General features: G+C 44.3%; 1 protein-coding gene across 1 annotated transcript in view; it reads left to right on the plus strand.

Annotated features, from left to right (window-relative positions):
• LOC115355186 (NLR family CARD domain-containing protein 3-like) overlaps positions 1 to 16,091 on the plus strand; it is a 66,822-nt gene that overhangs the window by 12,556 nt on the left and 38,175 nt on the right. Inside the window, exons 2-7 of the mRNA XM_030045892.1 lie at positions 3,018 to 3,125; positions 3,441 to 3,519; positions 6,184 to 6,396; positions 6,540 to 8,356; positions 8,459 to 8,632; positions 8,811 to 8,984. Of these exons, the coding sequence (XP_029901752.1) occupies positions 3,018 to 3,125; positions 3,441 to 3,519; positions 6,184 to 6,396; positions 6,540 to 8,356; positions 8,459 to 8,632; positions 8,811 to 8,984 (2,565 nt within the window). The remainder of the gene's footprint in view (positions 1 to 3,017; positions 3,126 to 3,440; positions 3,520 to 6,183; positions 6,397 to 6,539; positions 8,357 to 8,458; positions 8,633 to 8,810; positions 8,985 to 16,091) is intronic.

Raw genomic sequence — 16,091 nt, forward strand, 5'->3', positions numbered from 1 at the left:
TATACTGGTAGAATCTTCTATATTGCAGTCATAGTTGAACCCTGACACTGAATCAGTACTTATACTCTGTGCAATCACAATAAAATTGAATGATGTAACCGTATTCTTGCAAAACTGTAAGATATGTGACAGTATATAATCAGATCACTGCAGTCCTAATATGTAGTGTCAAATTAAATAAACCATGCATGAAAGGAAGTGTTGCTGTATCACCATCATTATTAGTGTTGGCATGATTGAGATTAGTTGTACCAATATAACACAGGCAATATGGGATTTTACAGGAATTCAAATGAGGCTTTTGCATAATATTGGATTCATTAATTTCACATTCACAGCATGCCCACACATCATACTGCTACCTCAACCCCAACGTGCCCATCCTGTGGCTTTATTTGGATGGTGTGTCTGTCATATTTCTGATCTTCTGTCTTCCTGTTGCTGCTGCTGTCACTGAGCGAGGTGTGTGTGATGTGTGTGTCCTGTTGTCTTCCATGTTTTTGTGTGGGCGTGGCTTGTACACGCAGCTCAGTCAGTGCGACGTAACTTCCTGCTGAGCAAAGGATTGTGGGTCAGAATGGCCAGAGAAGCATGCTGACATACATACTGCGAAATCTGACCGGATGTAGTACAACATCCTGGTACTCTTGGAATACTGCATCTGACATACTATGTATTGGGACATACTCATTCTTTCACTTGCATACTAAATAGTATGGTAGTATGGGTATTGGAACGCAGGGCCAGCCTCCCCTTCTGACAACCCACCTGTGACTCAGTTACACTTCCTGTGTATTTGCACCCCCAATTACAGACAACTGCCACCCAGTGTTCAGAATGTGTAGTGCAACATCCAACAATAAACACAAAGGAAAACAAATGAATAAATGGCTCTTACACTTTTTCCATCCTTTGGCCCATAAAGATGTGTGTGTGTGTGTGTGTGTGTGGAGCTGCAAGGAGGGGACACCAGCAGGTTAATCTCTGGCCTGCGACTGAGAAACTGTCAGCGTTGTGATTTTGACGTGTGAAACTGTGACCTCACCTGTACAACTGTGTGCAGTTCATGATAAATACAGACCCAGATCTGAATCATGAAATTAAAATTAAGGAAAAAAAAATATCACGATATTAATCAGTTGTTACAATATCTGGCATCCTGCTGAAACACAAACGTCTGGTCACAGTTGGGGAGAAAAGTTATTATCAGTCCCATGATCAATAAAAATACATGTCATACTTGATGACCACAATGATTTGGAAGTTATATTTCCTTTTGTTGCCATTGGTCCCTGCCAGGAGGGGGCGCCAATGGCCCACCTCTCAGATAGCCTCTGTTTTTCACTGTGTGTGTGTGTGTGTGTGTGTGTGTGTGTGTGTGTGTGTGTGTGTGTGAGCTTTATTTTAGATTTGTTATGTAATATAACTACATTTTGGTCAGTGTAAGTGACTGATGGCATTTTGAAATGATGTGAAGTGTAAGAGTTTCTTGCACAGCTGCATGTCTTATTCTACTGAACAGAAAGAGCTGAAAGTGAAAGTTCAACAGGTCCTTCACATTTCTGTTTGGTATTTCTACACAGTGTGGAACTACATCACCTGATCCAGGAATGTGTTGCTGCAGACTGTAGGCATGTGGCTGCAGGTTAGACCAGTTTGATGAGGTTTTATTTTTATACTGAAGTTATGAGAATGTGACCTCGCCTGCAAATCAAAACTTCAGAGACAGAATTGATGCAGGAGAACAAGCAGCGTCTTCTCTCTCTGTGTTTCCTCTCCAGGTGAAGCTGGAAAGTCTCTTTGATTTGATGTGGATGTGACTGAGCAGGTAAAGAGCCGACCAGGGATCATTAGAAATGTTTGATGAACAGGCTCCTACATTGTGTTTTAGAACTGGAGGACTGGAGAGCAGACTGGGATGACAAGATGGCAGTGATGTCTGTCCAAATGTGCTTTTCATGTTTTGTAGATCGACATTTTTACTTCCTTGTACCATTGTGTTTTCATTGCTAACATCTGATTTTGTCAACAACATTAATATTGTCTAAAGATGTTTACTTGAATTTTTTTTCAGTGGCGGCCAAAGTGAGCATCAGTTTGATTTTAATCTCAGATCATGTGGTGAAATATGCAGGAGGAACAACATAAGAAATGCTCTTCAGTCAAACATATCTAAGCTGGCGACATGGATATGCATGAGTGAAATATCCTGTGATGGAAAGCTTGTTGTTATGAATGAGCCGCTGTGTTTGTGTCAAGGTGTCGGCTCGGCTATGGATGTGTGTGAGGAGAGAGAGGAGGGGCTCCCTGCCTCTGAAAGCTCTCTGTCTGGGGAACATGACAGCCAGACCAAAGCTAAGAGGTGAGATGAGGATCTCTGACTGTCCATGACTGTTCTCCATCTCAGAGCTCAGCAGGCAAATCAGCACAGCAGCATTATTCACAGGAAAAGCTCTGTGTGTGTTGTGTTGAAGCCCAGTCCAGCAGGAGAGACCAGACCTCCCCTGAACCTGAACCTGAACCTGAACCTGGACCTGAACCTGGACCTGAACCCAGCTGTGTGTCCATGAGGAGTGACCAGTCTCTGGTTGATCATATGCTGTTAAAATATGAACACAACTTTGTTCGAAAAAGGTAATTTTAAAAAGAAAAAGGTGATGAAGAACAGATGGAGTTGTTAGTATCATCTTCACAGTCCTTAGATAAGGACACAGAGACCTTCAGTGTGTTCCTCATGTTTCTGTCTTGGTGTAGGCCGTGCAATATCTGCTGCAGTGAATGGATAACAGGGGAATGTGCAGTATCAGTGTGGTAGCCTGCAGTGTTTTCAGTGTGTACTGGTGTGTATGGATCTGTGTGTGCTACTGTATGTTAACTGTGGTTTGATTGTACATGAACAGGGATACATTGTGTGTGTATGGAGAGGCTGTATGCTTCTATGTTAACTGTGTTCTCTCAAAAGACAAATTTCTGTCAAGAGAGACAATAAAGTCTGATCTCATCTGATCCTGATCCAGCAGGAGAGACCAGACCCCCCCTGAACCCAGCTGTGTGTCCATGAGGAGTGACTGGTCTATGGATAAACCTATTGAGTTCAAAGATGGACAGCACTCTACTGATCCAAGGTGATATCATTTTCACAGTCATGAGATATAAAATGAGTTTGACTCTTCATCCTCTGTTGAGTTTCCTCTTTCAAATCATCACATCCAATAATCAGAGCAACATTTTCATCTTGAGTTTCTGCCAGCAGTTATCATGACACAGCACAACACCCTTAATGGTGTGTGTGTGTGTGTGTGTGTGTGTGTGTGTGTGTGTGTGTGTGTGTGTGTGTGTGTGTGTGTGTGTGTGTGCGCGTTTGTGTGTGCGCGTTTGTGTGTGTGTGTGTGTGTGTGTGTGTGTGTGTGTGTGTGTGTGTGCGTGTGTGTCCTCCACAGAGTCCAGCAGCAGAGCTCAGAGGTTCCCAGTGGTCAGTCTGCCCAGGAGCATCAAACAGACCTGGCCTCCATATTTATGGTGTGTAAATGTCCAGCCTTTAACTTCATGTGTACGTACATATTATTATTTTAACATCAACATAAACAACTGCATATTCAAATGACTTTCGACTATTAGGGCAAACCTGAGGGCAACACTTTGTTGTGTCACGGTGAATGTAGGCAGGTGGACCGAAACGCAGAAACAACAAGCAGGCAACAGGAACTTGTTAGACTCCAGTGTAGGAGGACAAAGATAAACCGAATTGGCAAGCTGGAAACACAAGCAGCAAAAACACCAGGGCTGAGGTTGAAGAGTGTTTTTTGTTTAGGAAGGTTCCTAACTGAATGAAATGAGCTGGTAGTATCTAAGTGGCAGCCATGATAAGAGCTGCTCCAATTCTCTAAATGTTAAAGAAAGATGCCTCAATGCTTCCTTTGCTGTCTCCTTTAGCACATAGGATACACTGGAACACTTAGAACAAACATCGATTGATGCACTCAGACACATCATCAATGATGTTTCCAGGGTCATCAGGTGGTCTTGAACATCAGATACCCCCACCTGGGCGACCCAGCTGAGGCTGATCAGACCTCAACTTGTGTCTGAGTAGCATTTATCCATGGCTCACTCCTCCGCAGCCACAGCCATCTCAAGGCCCTCTCTGTGGCCTCGGTGCTTCTCTTGAAGACTTGCTGCTTCTGGACACCTGCTGTGCCCAAGAGATGGTATGCTTTGCAGAGGGACCGCCCTGCAAACCATCTGCAGCCAACTTCAACTGGCAGGCATCATGTCCTCCACCCATTCCTGCAGCAATCTTCAGCAAGGTCAGCATACTGTGCCTTCCTCCTCGCACCAGCCTCCTCAATCCGGTCTTCCCATCGAAGTGTCAGCTCCAGTATCACCACCTGTCTTGTTCTTTCTGACAGTAGGACCAAATCTCGTCTGAGTGTGGTTGCTGTGGTGGACTCTGGAAACCGGAGCTGTTTTCCCAGGTCAACCATCAACTGCCAGTCCTGGGCTGTTGAGAGGAGTCCCTGCTGTGATGTCCCGGGCTTCTCTCCAGCTTTAATAAAGTAGATCGCTTGCTGTGCCAGCTTTTGGTGTTTGGAACGAGCGATTGCTGCACTGATGGTTTCAGCTACTGTCCTCAGCACCTGGTCAGTTCAATTCAGTTCAATTTTATTTATTTATGTAGCCCAGAATCACAAATTACAAATTTGTCACAAAGGGCTTTACAGGAAGTGCAACATCCTCTGTCCTTGGACCCTCACCAGCGCCATCAGTAGCGGCCACCTCTCGGGGCCATTGGACAGCTGCTCAGGATGTGATCTAGAGTTCCAATCCCAGAGCACAGGCCACAAGCAGGCAACTCCAGTTTGCCCCAGCAGCAGAGGTTTGATGAGTAGAGAGCACATCATAGACAGACTGGTTGAGGAACTTGTTGCGTTGGGGTTCGCCTGCCACAGTTCCGACCAAGATATCTTTTGGTCCAGTGCCTGCTCCCAATGTGTCCAGGTCCCCTGCAGCTGCATCCCCACTGCTCTGGTGACAAGCTCCTCCTCCATGCCTGCCCTGACTTCCTGCTGGATTAAGTTGCGTCTGGATCTGGTGTTGTAACTGGCCTCCCAGTAGCTTGTTGTTGAATTACTACCTAACCCTATCCGTCCCAATGCCACATCCTTCACTGAAGGAATTCCTTTGGGGAGCAACATTTAAACTGATGGAACAGTCGTCTGTTTCATTTTTCAAGGTATTTACTGGGTTTTATGGTGGTTCTTAAGATATTATATGCACAGGCTTATAATCATCATGAACCATAACACAGTCTGTCTTTCAAGAAAATGGATATGAGATGTTTTTGGTCAGATGATGTTTTTAATTCCACATGTTTGAAACTTGGGATGATGATCTGTACAGTGGTAGATTTGTAAGCCATACATGTTACACCTGTCTTGCAGGAATCTTAGTTATTCTCATACAGTCATACTAACTGGGATTCATTTCCAGCCCCCAGAAAATGACTTTCAAAGCAGGAGAAAACAGCAAAAACACTAGTAGGCTTGAGAACTGGCTCTACCGAACAAGACGGAATTATCTGGCACTGGAGTGAAGTCTGACCTGGCTTATGTGGAGAAGGGAACAAGGTGATTGCCATCAGGTGTGCTGTCCAGAGTGAGGAGATGAAGCCATGCCCGGTGCCTCCCCGAACCTCAGGAGAAAACAGCTCAGCCCCGCCTCTACCACACTCCAACACTGCAAGCAAAAAACACCAAGAAAAAAACCAAAACACCCCCCAAACAACCAAAACAACAATCCAGACCATAACAAGTTTTTTGACTCATGGTATATTCCATTATTATTTCAATTCTAATCTTGGTAATGAAGTAAGAATTTTCAGTGTGTTGTCAGTGTGTATGTAGTCTGCATGAAAAAAAAATTGGGGCCAAGTATCTAAAATTTGCTTTTTGGAGTCAAAATTAGAAAACCCAAACAAGAGAGAATAACACTGCAGAAACATAAAGCAAAAACACAAAGGAAAACAAAACCAGAGTCCATGACTTTTTACTCTTTACTACAGTGATGTAATTTCAGTGTTTGGTTCTTTATGTTGATGTCTCTTTGCTATGATCCTTTGACTGACCACCTGACAGCAAGTCACTGGCTGTGCACGAGGACTATATTTATATTATTCTGTTGCAGCTGCTGGAGGAGAACATCGTCACCTTTGTGAAGAACGAGCTGAAAAACATCCAGAGGTGTCTGAGTCCAGATTACCCAGAATGCTTAGAGATGCAGAGGGAGGATGAGGAGGAAGAGCAGAGGAGGAGCAGCAGAGAGGCTTTTCTGCAGATCACACTTCACTTCCTGAGGAGAATGAAGCAGGAGGAGCTGGCTGAGCGTCTGTGGAGCAGTAAGAGAATTTTAACACCTTCAACAGGATGGAGAGGAGGAATGATGGGAAAATGGTTGTTTCAATTTGAGATCCATGAATTTGTTAAAGTTAGTACTAAATGCTGAGCACAGTGGTTACATTTAAAAATCATCAATATTATATGTTTGTTCATTTAGAAACTCTCTCTGCTCTCTGCCAACGTGAACTCAAATCTAAGCTGAAGAAGAAGTGTGAGTGTGTGTTTGAGGGGATTGCTAAAGCAGGAAACCCAACACTTCTGAATCAGATCTACACAGAGCTGTACATCACAGAGGGAGGGAGTGGAGAGCTCAATGAGGAACATGAGGTCAGATGGATTGAAACAGCATCCAGGAAACCAAACACACCAGAAACACCAATCAGATGTGAGGACATCTTTAAAGCTTTACCTGGAAGAGATGGACCAATCAGGACAGTGATGACAAAGGGAGTGGCTGGCATTGGGAAAACAGTCTTAACACAGAAGTTCACTCTGGACTGGGCTGAACACAAAGCCAACCAGCATGTCCACTTCACATTTCCATTCACTTTCAAAGAGCTGAATCTGCTGAGAGGGAAAAAGTTGAGCTTGGTGGAACTTGTTCATCACTTCTTCACTGAGACCAAAGAAGCAGGAATCAGCAGGTTTGAGCAGTTCCAGGTTGTGTTGATCTTTGACGGTCTGGATGAGTGTCGACTTCCTCTGGACTTCAAGAACAACCAGATCCTGACTGATGTTACAGAGTCCACCTCAGTGAACGTTCTGCTGACAAACCTCATCAAGGGGAACCTGCTTCCCTCTGCTCACCTCTGGATAACCACACGACCTGCAGCGGCCAATCAGATCCCTCCTGAGTGTGTTGACATGGTGACGGAGGTGAGAGGCTTCACTGACCCACAGAAGGAGGAATACTTCAGGAAGAGATTCAGAGATGAGGATCAGGCCAGCAGAATCATCTCCCACATCAAGACGTCACGAAGCGTCCACATCATGTGCCACATCCCAGTCTTCTGCTGGATCACTGCTACAGTTCTGGAGGACGTGTTGAAAACCAGTGAGGGAGGAGACCTGCCCAAGACCCTGACTGAGATGTACATCCACTTCCTGCTGGTTCAGTCCAAAGTGCAGAACATCAAGTATCATGGGAGAACTGAGACAGATCCACTGTGGACTCCAGAGACCAGAGAGATGATCCAGTCTCTGGGAAAACTGGCTTTTGAGCAGCTGGAGAAAGGCAACCTGATCTTCTATGAAGCAGACCTGGCAGAGTGTGGCATTGATATCAGAGCAGCCTCAGTGTACTCAGGAGTGTTCACACAGATCTTTAAAGAGGAGCGTGGGCTGCACCAGGACAAGGTTTTCTGCTTCGTCCATCTGAGCCTTCAGGAGTTTCTGGCTGCTCTTTATGTCTTTCTGACATTCATCAATTCTGGGGTCAATCTGCTGACACAAAAATCAACATCCAGGTGGTCTACAGTGTTAAAGAAATCCAAAATAAAACAAAAACACCTCCTCCAAAGTGCTGTGGACAAGGCTTTACAAAGTCCAAATGGACACCTGGACTTATTCCTGCGCTTCCTCCTGGGTCTTTCACTGCAGACCAATCAGACTCTCCTACGAGGCCTGATGACAGACACTGGAAGTAGTTCACGGACGAATCAGAAAACAGCCCAGTACATCAAAGACAAGATCAAGGACAGTCCCTCTCCAGAGAGAAGCATCAACCTGTTCCACTGTCTGAATGAGCTGAAGGACCATTCTCTAGTGGAGGAGATCCAACAGTACCTGAGATCCGGACGTCTCTCCACAGACAAACTGTCCCCTGCTCAGTGGTCAGCTCTGGTCTTCATCTTACTGTCATCAGAAGAAGATCTGGACGTGTTTGACCTGAAGAAATACTCTGCTTCAGAGGAGGCTCTTCTGAGGCTGCTGCCAGTGGTCAAAGCCTCCAAGAAATCTCTGTAGGCTTGTTTAGAATTGGAAATATTCGGTGTATATTGTGATCTATTCTCTACAATAAAAAACAAGTCTAAGTTACTGTATTTTCGCTAATTCCTCCTCAGGCTGAGTGTGTGTAATCTGTCAGAGAGAAGCTGTGCAGCTCTGGCCTCAGTTCTCAGCTCCCAGTCCTCTAGTCTGACAGACCTGGACCTGAGTAACAACCAGCTGCAGGATTCAGGCGTGAAGCGTCTCTCTGCTGGACTGGAGAGTCCACACTGTAGACTGGAGGCTCTCAGGTCAGGATCAGAGAACTCAAGAGCTTTAAAACTGGACTAAATGAAAACACAAAGCTGATCATACATTTGAATATTTGTCTGAATGAACCCAGCTAATTTCAGATTATTGTGCTGCTGAAATAATCCAACATGTATGTGTATCAGACTGTGTTGTTGTTTTTGGTGTGTCCATGTGCAGGCTGTCAGGCTGTCTGCTCACACAGGAAGGCTGTGCTTCTCTGGCCTCAGCTCTGAGCTCCAACCCCTCCCACCTGAGAGAGCTGGACCTGAGCTACAATCATCCAGGAGACTCAGGAGTGAAGCTGCTCTCTGCTGGACTGGAGGATCCAACCTGGAGACTGGAGGCTCTCAGGTATGGAGAGACACACACAATGTCTGATAGAGGCTTGAGGAGTATTGTTTCATGTTGAATGGTGGATATGAGTGACATGTGTTATGAAAATGATTGAGGTTCATTGAAGAAAAGACACAAGAGAGAGCCAGGATGACTTAGGTTGAATATTCAGCTTTACTGAGTCACGTGCCTCAGGAGAAATGATCGCAGTCTCAGACGGGCAGCACCACAGTCAGTTCTGACAGCTCTTCCACATACTAAGAACTTCATAGGTTTCTGAAGGACACTGAACTTAGATTGGGACTTATCATGGAGACAGTCCGGAGACAATGAATCTTTTTAATAGCCAACATAGCTATCCTACCATTGGAAGGCAGGCCAAGCTGACGCCTCTGCTGTAGCCTATGCACCAGGATGCTAGAAAAGGGAGTCAGGCACTGTGGAGTAAACAGAAGGGAGACATAAGGGCTGACCTGCCATAACCTTACTCCACACTTAGGATAATTTGGGATGGCCTAGCCTGGCCTAATAATTTTCCTTCACAACATGGTCTGCTAAATCCTTCATAGGGAAGGTTATTTACTGCCCATGTTTCCATCCTCAAAGAGAATCTGCTGCTCTGACTCTGTTTCTTCCTCCAGGGTGGACCATGGTGGAGAGCAGTGGTTGAAACCAGGCCTGAGGAAGTGTAAGTATGGATTTAGTTTGATTCCTGAACACAAAGCAGCAAACATTCAGCTGTTTAGATGGTGCAGCTGCAGCTTCTGCTGTTTGTTCTCAGGTGCTTTTAATGTTGAACAAAAAATCATTTAGTTGCTGCACAAGAACAAACATTTATTCTTTATTCCCTGATCCTCATTTTGCTGTTAAATTTTTATCAATTGATTTTTATTCATTTGATCACAACTGAAGTCCACAAAGTAAAAATGTCCATGCTTGTATCATCCTAACTGAGTGGTATCAATCTCTGTAATGAAATGTCTAACATGTGGAAGTTGTGTGTTTCCAGCATGGATGTTGTGGGGAAACAGAGGCAGACAACTTCTCTGCTTGACTTGGCCAACTGGCGTGTTGTTTGTTGCAGTGCTAACACATGTTGCTGCTCAGTAACATGGCGCCGTAACACGCACCACAAACTGCTTTTATACCGCCACAAGGAGTTAGCTGTTACTATGGCAACACACTCAGCTCTTAAAGTGAACAAGTAACACAGAAAGGCACAAAACAGAACTGAACATGTTGAACGTTACAACAAATGACAGGCCAATTATAATGAACTCTCTCTCCCCAACCCGAAGGCGCAGAGAGGCGACCCTCTCGTTCACCTGGGTGAACCCCAACACATGGCGGCTAAGCTGGGGAGCTATGAGCAAGCCCACACCTGCCCGCCACCTCTCACCGAGGGCAACTCCAGAGTAGTGGAGGGTCCAGCCCCTCTCGAGGAGCTGGGTTCCAGAGCCCAAGCTGTGTGTGGAGGTGAGCCCGACTATTTCTAGCCGGTACCTCTCAAACTCCCGCACAAGCTCTGGCTCCCTCCCCCCCAGCGAGGTGACATTCCATGTCCCCATCGCCAGCCGTTGTGTCCGGAGATCGGGTCGCCGACACTATAATAATATAGTGTTTTGCATTTTTCAAAATTGATTCACATAGAGCTTTAATATAATATAGTGCATATAATTAGGATAAAACAAGGAAAAAATAGGATTAGATATAAAACATGCCACCCAATAAAACAATGTGCATAATATAAACAACAAAAAAATAAAAATAATAAAAATGGATTGAAAACCAAACCAAAAAAGAAATCAGTGCTTCCATATAAACAGCTCCAACATCATGAGCGTGTTAAACCATAGACAGATTAACACACACCAAGACCCTGGGCACAAATGCCGAGGGCCCTGTATAACTAATTTCACACACTCAACTCAACCCACAATAAATGTCATTATATTATATATTATTATTGTTATTAATTATATGATTGTTGTATTGTAGGAATGACAGATAGCTAGCAGACAAGCTAGTTCAGAGGAGTGTGCTTTACTTGAAAGTCAGATACAAGTGCCCAGTATATTCACAATGCATGGTCTACTTAAGGTGACACTGCCACCTACTGGCATGATGTATTTATGCAGGCACACGTATATACCACAGTTATGTATTAAGTATATGTATTATGTTATATAGTAAAAGCTGCATCACTGCATTGCTAGTAGGCGGCCGTGGTCCAGATTTTTTAGAGAAGAATGTGTCAATGGCAGGTATCTGTGCTACCAAAGCAGCATTTTTGGCTTCTTTTTCTTCTCTCGCCTTTCGTTTTGCGTACCTGTGTTGTGGCTACTCCATGTTGTCAAACGCATGTCTAACGTTAACGACGTAAATTGTCTATCCACGTCAGATGACATGACCCACCATGTGTTTGACCCATGACCTCGGCTTGACTGAGAAACATTTTTGCTAAAACATTTTTTTGTACAAAAAAGACGTAAATTATGATAGATTGGTGTTTAATGGGGGCCCACATTTATTTTCATGATTTAATAAAATAAAAAAGAACAGCCAAGAACCCTTGGCCAAGAACAGCCAAGGACCCTGATCGGCTGCCAGGACCCTGGGCACGTGCCCAATGTGCCCGTGCAGGGATCCGTCACAGTGTTAAATGATTAACTTGAAACTGTTAATAGAGCAACAGATAATAAAGACAACAGGTGTGTTAGATAAAAATCTGCTGGTGTTTTGTGTCTTGTTCTCTCCATCAGATTCCTGTGAACTCAAACTGGACAAAAACACAGCAAACAGACTCCTCATCCTGTCTGAGGACAACAGGAAGGTGGCAGCAGTGAGAGGGTTGCAGCCATATCCTGATCACCCAGAGGGGTTTGACTGCTGGAGACAGATCCTGTGTAGAGATGGTCTGACTGGTCGCTGTTACTGGGAGGTCGAGAGAGAAGGAGCGGTTTATATCGCAGTGACTTACAGAGGAATCAGCAGGACAGGAGACGGTGTTGACAGCTGGCTTGGAGGGAACAAAAACTCCTGGAGTCTGGGCTGCTATGATAAAAGTTTCTCTGTCTGGCACAACAACATCATGACAGACATCCCTGTCCCCTCCTCCTCTCACAGAGTGGCAGTGTATCTGGACTGGCCTGCTGGCTCTCTGTCCTTCTACAGCGTCTCCTCTGACACACTGATCCACCTCCACACCTTCACCTCCACATTCACTCAGCCTCTGTACCCGGGCTTTGGGGTTTGGTCGCATGACTCCTCAGTGTCTCTGTGTCAGATGGAGTGAGGGTTGCCTCCACACACACACACACACACACAGGAAATAAATGGAATATTTAACCAGAAATTGATATTCATTTGAGGATTGTTAATGAGAATTCAATTACTAAAATATCTTCTTTTTGAATGTCTTTTAATTGGAGTTTTTATTAATCTCACTTCTCCAGGCTAAATACCTGACTTGTTTTTTGTTTATTTTTGAACAATTTTGTCAGAAATAAAGGCAGCTGGTTGAATCAATGTTTTCATTCAATAATACTGTATTTTGAAACAAGATTATTTGATTTTAATTAAAATAAGAAGGAAATATATTTCCTGTTTTTATAGTGGTTCTTATGAGATGATATGCACAGGCTTATAATCATCATAACCAGAGCACAGACTTGAGATGATGATATGTACAGTGGTAGATTTGTAAGAGATACGTGTAGCCTAATACCGATATTGCAATTATTCTAATTTAACAACAATTATTTTTATACTGTCATACTAAGAGGGTTTCATGTGGATAGGGTTGCCAACCGTCCCATATTACCCGGGCATGTGTCCTGTTTTCAAAATAAAATATTCATTCCCTTTTAATCTGGCGTCTGTCTCTGTGTCTGTGCCATTGACCGCCTGTGTGTGGGACTGTGTGCTGTAGAGAGGGGGCAGGAGGACCCTGGTGGGGGCGCTGTGCTCAATTGTTGCACAGAGCAGGAGGCCAGAGGGTCTGCTAGTAGATTTGTTCATGACGGGACTTCAGCTGCAGGTCCTCTGCCAGAAAATAAAAGACTTTGTTCCTACATAAAAGAGTTGGATCAAACGTTTGATTGGGTTAAACCCGTCAGCGGCCATTCAAGCCAAGCTTCCTGCACGTTGTGTCAATGGGATTTTTTGATCAGCTACGGTGGAGCAAATGACTTGAAACAGCGTTCTGCCACAGAAATGCACGAGAAGAAACTCAAGCTAAAGGTAGATGTGATATCAGCACATTCGTTGCCGCATCACCTTCTGAAGCTGGAAAAATTGCTGCAGCTGAGGTGTCTTCTGTATATCATACAGTTAAACATGGACTGAGCTACAACAGCATGGACTGTCTTAACAAACTTCACTTCTGGGGATTCCAGACCAGGCAGCTGATAGCACAGGATCTGATGGGGTTTTACAACACTGTCCTTGCATACCTTGACAAGTGTTTGGATTTTTCCCCAGACAATGTGATGACGAAGCTTTAACCAATCGGCCTAAGCAAGGAACTCACTTTCTCTGACTTGGAGGGTGTGGTGGTGGCCCTGCAGTTGACTACCACAGTCACCCCGGATCTACTGTATGAGGAATTCTGTGCCAGCCGAGATCGAAACAGCAAGAAAGGACGAGAAGAAAATCAGCCTGCCAGAAGTGGATGGCTGTCTTTCAGAAAGTCAAAAAGACAAACTTGAAAAACTTGTACCTGCTCGTGTCATATGTCTCTATTTTTTGCTATTTTTATTGTAATTCCGTATTGTTTTTATAGTTCTTGTACATTGGCATCATTGCAAATGAGGGCTTGCTCTCAATGATTCCCCGAATCCAAATAAAGGTTGAATGAATGAATGTTCTCAGTGTACCTGGTTCAAATGTGTTGTTGAGAGGATCTTTTCTCGAATGGGCAGCAAGTGGACTGACAGCAGAAACAGATGCAGCGCCAGCCTCATCAGATCTGAACTCCAGGTCACTGTTAACTTTAACCTGGACTGAGAAGACTTGAACAAGGCTGCACTAAAGGATAAGGAGCTGCTGAAGGCTGTTGGGAGCAGCCAGAAGTACCCATGGAGAAGAAAATAGGTGAGGAGGCTTTTAGGTCACTTCTGCTGTGCAGCTTAGAAATCTTAGGAATGAGTAGGATTGAAACGGTAACAACACAGGTTGAGATTTGAACTTATGCATATATTTTCCTGACTGGTAGTGTGTTTGCACATTTCTTGATGTTGAGATAATCATTTATTTAATCATGTAGCTACACACTGTTGGCCTTCAAAAGCCACTGTACCGTGCAGTGGCCATCTTGTCTTCCTTAGTGGACGCTCCGGTCAAATATGAAAAAAATAGAACTGTGATATTGATCTAAAAATGAATAAATGAATCTGGTCATTTCTGTTACTATATTTAAAAAATCAAAGTGCAGTGCCCTCGCCCTCACTGGCCCAACACCCTCTGCTGGTTACCTGCAAACCAAGTCTGAACAAAACTGGTTCCAGTGTTAAATCAATAAATCCATCATGCTGATGTTCAGATTCTTGTCAAGGTCACATTTGGATAACGGTCAGCTGTCTCATGTCTCATGAATGAGGTTTCTGTGTGGAGGGAGGGCGCCCTCTGGTGGATTCTACTGACTACAGCTTGTGTGCAAGATGCCTGCTTTCTGCTATTTTATAACTGCAAAAGATCATCAGCCGATTTTAAATAATAATTCATTAAAAACAGGAAGAGCGTGTATTTTTTGTCGACCTGAAGAAAAGAGTTTCTGAATACGTTGCAGTTCATACTTTAGAAATGATGAAAGGTGTGAAGTTGTGAAGGTGTCGGCTCGGCTATGGATGTGTGTGAGGAGAGAGAGGAGGGACTCCCTGCCTCTGAAAGCTCTCTGTCTGGGGAACATGACAGCCAGACCAAAGCTAAGATGGAGCAAACTCCCTGATCAAAGTTAATTAATAAAACACATGGCCTATCAGATTCATGAATGAGATACAGAAGTGGTTCAGAAACTCCATACTCTGTTGTCTGAGTTAAAAGGTCAAAGGTCAAGTTAAAAGGTCAAGTTTTATAGCCCTTAATCTCTAATAAAGGCTCAAAGGGCTGAACAGGCTCACTATCTGTTGAAATAAAACAGGTTAAAACTGATAAACCTGTATATTTCTAAGATAAATATGCTTCTGAAACAAACAAGCCTTGATTATCTTTGTGTTTTAGCTTTACTAAGTGAGAAAAAGTATTATTAGTGTAGTTGTCTTTTTTTTAAACGAGGACACAGATCCCTTCAGTATGTTTATAATGCTTCCATCAGGAGAGACCAGACTGGATGTGTGTTGCACTTCATACTAAATGATGGCAGTTGAATGAATCAGTGAAGGACTGCTCTGATCTGGGGGCGGCATGGCTCAGGAGGTAGAGCGGTCGTCCGGTAACTGGAGGGTTCCCAGTTCGATCCCCGGCTCCTCCAGAGAGTGTCGAAGTATCCTTGAACAAGATACTGAACCCCTCACCGCTCCTGATGGACAGCTGGCGCCTTGCATGGCAGCCTCTGCCGTCAGTGTGTGAATGGGTGAATGTGAAGCAAAAAACATTGTAAAGCGCTTTGAGTGGTCAGTAGACTAGAAAAGCGCTATAGAAATGCAGTCCATTAACCATTTTACCTTTTAAAAATGTATATGAGTAACATAAAAATATTCATTTGCATCAAATGAGGAAGATGAGAGATGGGATAAGGAGACAAAGTGGAGGTGTTTTGATGATCTTCACCAACAGTGAGACCTGCTGACCTCTGGGAAGATGCTGGAAGGAGGAGGGTGTAGCCTGGAGGTTCAGGTTAGTTAGCTCAAACCAAATGAAATCAGGTGAGGACAGCGTGAAGAAGAAGGAATATGAGAAGCTGGAGAAGAACCAGGGGGTGGAAGAGGAGCTGGAGAAGATGTGGGAAGTGAAGGCCAAAGAGTCCCGGTGGTGATGGGAGCACTCGGGACTCCAACAGAGTCCAAGAACAACAAGTGAGATCTGAGTCCAGAAGAGTGCAGAGTTGACAGCTGAGATCCTGAAGAAGCTCAAAGTCCCAGGTCTCTGGTGGAGACTGAGACTGAGGACACACATCACACCCAGGGA

This window comes from Myripristis murdjan, chromosome 23, assembly GCF_902150065.1.
Source record: "Myripristis murdjan chromosome 23, fMyrMur1.1, whole genome shotgun sequence".
Taxonomy (NCBI): domain Eukaryota; kingdom Metazoa; phylum Chordata; class Actinopteri; order Holocentriformes; family Holocentridae; genus Myripristis; species Myripristis murdjan.